The sequence below is a fragment of the Ischnura elegans genome, chromosome 3 (assembly GCF_921293095.1).
Source record: "Ischnura elegans chromosome 3, ioIscEleg1.1, whole genome shotgun sequence".
NCBI lineage: Eukaryota > Metazoa > Arthropoda > Insecta > Odonata > Coenagrionidae > Ischnura > Ischnura elegans.
Genome location: NC_060248.1, coordinates 78,413,645 through 78,417,908, shown reverse-complemented (window position 1 = coordinate 78,417,908; position 4,264 = coordinate 78,413,645). Strand labels below are relative to the sequence as shown.

Genomic DNA, 4,264 nt, shown 5'->3' with positions numbered 1-4,264 from the left:
CAAGTAAGGCTTTCTCTCAATTAAGGCAGGTGAATAGTGTATATATCCTTCATTTCCAATAAGTGATACAACTGAATATGGCGGCTAATCCTCGGCCAAATCAAGCTGTATTTAAAATATCAGTCTCCGCTATCTTTTAGAGTTTAAGGGTGATAAAAGGCCTTTTAAATAATTTAAAAAGAGAGCAGTTGGAAAAATAAAACGTTTACAACTTAATTTTCTTTTTAAAAGTAATTCATAAATAGGAACAGAAAAATATGTTAGCTTGAATAAAGACAGCCAGGTGGCACCACTTTTCGTTGATAACGCCTCGACGGCATCCACCGAGGAAGGAGTGGTCGTCCAAGTCAGCCAAAGTGAGAAGCCATTTCGGTATACATTGGCTGTATTCATCCTACAATAGGTCTTTCAGTAACTTCTACTACGTCTATTTATTCTTTACAGTAGTTTCCGGAAGAAACTTCCAGCAAAAAGAAGGAAGCATGGGTGTTGAAGTGGAAAGCATTTCTCCCGGCGATGGTAATTAATGTCTTTAACGGGAAATTTGTAACGGTTTTAATTTATTAAGGCTATTTGGGTTTCAACTAATTCAGTGTGCCTTTAATTAGATATTATTTGGTGGTATTAGCAGCTGATGTTTGGTTTCAGGTTGATGATATGTATAGTTGGTGCGAATTAGTTGGTGTTAGTTGTAAGAATAGATGCCGCATTGGTGCCGATGTGGTTTTCTCAGCTCAGTTGAAGTTAGACAATGGATTTAAAAAAAAATAAAAAAATCAATGTTGTTGTATCTATTTAATAGATGGTAATCCTTGAGGTAATTCCTATGAACATGGCGTGTATAGATATCGTAAGAGCATGCCATTATTAATGCAGGATATGAATGAAGTATTGTTGCTAGTATTTAAGCTTACTTGACGTATTGTCTATTTCAGGGCAAACTTATCCAAAGTATGGGCAGACCGTAGTAGTCCATTATACGGGTAAGTGGAGGAAGAAAGTTTCTTAAATTCGAATTTTCTCGTATAGGCGGCCAATTTTCGAATTTCTTACCGTATGTGTTGCTTTAGGTACTCTGACGAATGGAACAAAATTTGATTCGTCACGAGACAGAAGTGTGCCATTTAAGTTCCGCATTGGGAAAGGAGAAGTCATCAAAGGCTGGGACGAGGGAGTTGCCCAGGTATTTAATAATTTATTACTTTTTCGATTTAAAATTCGCATGGGTGCAGTTTTTTTTATTATTTGGAATGTCAGATAGTGATTAAACAGAACAAGTAATCGGTGGATACATCCGCGAATATAGCTTTGACGTTGGTTCTCTCTTCTTTTTCAGCTCTGTGTTGGTCAGCGCGCACGTCTTACGTGCTCCCCTGATTACGGCTATGGAGCAAGAGGGCACCCTGGAATATATCCTTTTGAATAGTAACGGGAATAATTTTAATATATATTTTGATCCCTTTTAAAAATTGCTCTTTTTACACGTAACATCAATTGGCACATATTTTTTTAAATTTTCCCTTAATATAGGTGTTTCGTGTGCATCAATATGTTGTTGTATGTTATGCATGTTGTATTATACCTTGAATAGTTGCATTGATCGTTGATTAACTTAGTAGGTCAATGGTACTGCATGGTGACAAGGTGAAGTGGGCGAATCTTCCTTCTTATGTTTAGTTGTTATTTTAGTCTTATATCCTTACCTGCCAGTGATATTTTGCGATTGTTAAGTTGTTCTGTTATTACTCTTAGGCAGTGGAAAAAATGTCGATTTTTTATCCTTTTGCTAAAAATATCCCATTCAGGCTTTAGGAAATCTGAAAGAATTTGTACAGGGCGTTATGTCACTTTTCATTTCTTTTATTTTTTGGTAAGCAAAGAGTAGACACAATCAAGATCAATTCTCCCACAAGAGCTGCAATTTGAGTTCAAGTAATGTTAAACAGTGAAAATAAAATCTATTTGCCTCTGTAAGTAGATGTAGAGAATCCTAATGAACTACACGAGCTATGTAAATGGCTTGTCTGTGGTTGGATGGTTGATGTAATAATTGCACCTATTGTTCAACTATTTTTGCTGTGAGTAGGTAATGTTATAATAGATCCCTTTGTATATCAAAGAGCTCGTGAAATGTTTTAAAATATTGCCACCTTGGTATGTTAAAATTCATGGGGAAATAAGCAATCCCTGAAAGGGTAATGATATTTTACATTTAAGTAAACAAAATGTATTGTTTGAGCTACTGGTAAGGCTACTAAAAATTTCATTCTAGTTTTTATCATGCCAGGAGAAATTAGATGTCAGTTAAAGCTGCTATACACAGTGAATGATCATTCAAATGAAATCATTCGCCATGTGTAACGGAAAAATTTGCAAATGATCCATCATGCACGTGATCTTTCAGTGTAAATTAGAACATATTCTCTTCTGCTCTATCAGGTGATCATTCACAGTGAAGAGTGGCCTTCATATTTTGATTTCTTGTAAATGGTTAGTGTGTTATAAAAAATGTTTGAATGTGAAGTTGACCGAAAAATTGATTTCCTTCTAATTTTATGCAGTTTGTTGCAATTGTCACGTAAAATTTCCTTGACTGATGCCCACTATTCCACCAAATGCTACTCTCATCTTCGATGTGGAGCTGCTGAAGGTGGAGCCATGAGCAGGAAAGGGATCTCTTCCAACACAAGTCTTAGATCTGCTCCAGAATTATGTCTGTGTGTGTGTATGTTAATGTATGACCCCAAATCTCCTGCCCCTCCTCAATACCTTATCATCCGCTGACTCCTTTAGTCTTTCCCAGACTTCTACTCCCCCCCTCCCATTTTCTGCAAAATTGTGAGCAAGGTATGGGGAGAAGGGAGTAGGTCCCACACCTCTCACACCTAAGCACGTCCAGTCTTTCAAACCTAGCCCTTTTAAACAAATATTCAATTTGCCTGTCGACTTCTGTAGCATTGAGCTCACAATGTATGGACCTATGGAAACCATCTATATCTGTCTTCTGAATGCCTTCTCACCGAGTATTATCCAGTTGCCACACTTACTAATGTAGACTTAGATGTAAGAGAGATTTCTTTTGCAATTACTCCTTGGATGGAATCTGTGGTAAGGGTTTTCATGCAATAATGCAATGTTAGTCTAAGGATAAATTGCCATTCAATGCATTTCTTATTATTTGCGTACACACATTGTGTAAGGTGTTATGAAATTATTCATTCCCAATGTTTGTGGATTATTGTAATTTTCTTGAGCTTACTGGTTTGGTAACTTCTTATTTGTTTATATTGTGTCTGTAATATGTATACTCCTAGGCTCTTCTTAAATCCTAAAAATGGAGTTATGTATTCATTAGTGTAATTGTACCCTTGGTAGAGAATCTCCACGAATGCCAGAGGATTGAAATTAATACAGATTGACATTGAAAGAAAAACTCAGGATTTATAGATGGTTTAAAATGTCATTTTGTAAATTTATAACATTGAAAATTAACTAATAATTTCTGAATATTCAAATGTTCAGTTTGAAGAGTTGAGAGATAAGTACTCTCAAAGCCATTAAATTAATGCCTGCTCAGTTGCAATGGACTTAAGTTTTTTATGAGACAATTTATTCCTTTATTTGCACTAAAGTAATTAAGTTGCAGTTTTGACTTTGAGATGTATTAAATTTGTCATGTCTGTCAAATCTGTCATGGAAATGTCTGTTCAATGCTTAACAAATTTAATTCTTCAAACTCGTACCTGTGGTTAGTCCGAAACTTCTGAGCAGTACACAAATGTATTTTAAATAAATCCTGTTTTATCTGCTGACAAAAGTTGTTACATGAAACTCATAATAAACAACTGGTAAACCTCTGCAGAGTATTTCTGTCTTATTAATGTTATGTTCTTATTAAATGATAGTCACACAGTGTGCAGGCATAAATGGATAGTTTATTGAAGAATTCAATCATGATTGCATTTATGAATAGTAACATGCTCCTTATATCAGATATTTCATCAGAAAAGATTTACTATGTTGTCACAAAACATGAAGTCTGTTGTAACTTGGGTTCCGGAAACTCTGCCTCCCTCTAAAAACATTCTTTGGTTAGAGTTCAGCAGACCCTATACATGTAGCAAGTCTAGTTAACCTTGTGTTGGTTGAGTTGGCAAGGCTAGTGCCACAAAAATTTGGAAATCAATTGGCATAGGAAGGTTCAACCTACCATTGTTCACTTGATCAGAGGAGCTAGTGAAGTAACATACCACAAAAAGTATAT

The 4,264-nt window shown here is 35.6% G+C and overlaps 1 protein-coding gene across 3 annotated transcripts; it reads left to right on the top strand.

Annotated features, from left to right (window-relative positions):
- The first annotated feature begins 247 nt into the window (after positions 1-247).
- Positions 248-3,866, top strand: LOC124156044 (peptidyl-prolyl cis-trans isomerase Fkbp12). Of its 3 annotated transcripts, none has more exons than XM_046530342.1 (6): positions 248-356; positions 445-519; positions 936-983; positions 1,071-1,183; positions 1,337-1,410; positions 2,605-3,866. In XM_046530342.1, exons 2-6 carry the CDS (start codon positions 483-485, stop codon positions 2,660-2,662), a joined length of 330 nt encoding a protein of 109 aa, XP_046386298.1. In that variant the 5' UTR covers positions 248-356; positions 445-482; the 3' UTR covers positions 2,663-3,866. The 3 variants fall into 3 exon arrangements, with proteins under 3 accessions (XP_046386298.1, XP_046386299.1, XP_046386300.1); XM_046530343.1 differs by having other exon boundaries at positions 271-356; positions 448-519; XM_046530344.1 differs by having other exon boundaries at positions 356-372.
- Positions 3,867-4,264: the final 398 nt, after the last annotated feature.

Bases quoted from the DNA above. Each gene is read 5' to 3' on its own strand.
- LOC124156044 (XM_046530342.1), top strand. From the start codon at position 483: ATGGGTGTTGAAGTGGAAAGCATTTCTCCCGGCGATG. The intron at 984-1,070 runs GTAAGTGGAGGA...GTGTTGCTTTAG, and splicing joins CGTAGTAGTCCATTATACGG to GTACTCTGACGAATGGAACA. The intron at 1,184-1,336 runs GTATTTAATAAT...CTTCTTTTTCAG, and splicing joins GGGACGAGGGAGTTGCCCAG to CTCTGTGTTGGTCAGCGCGC.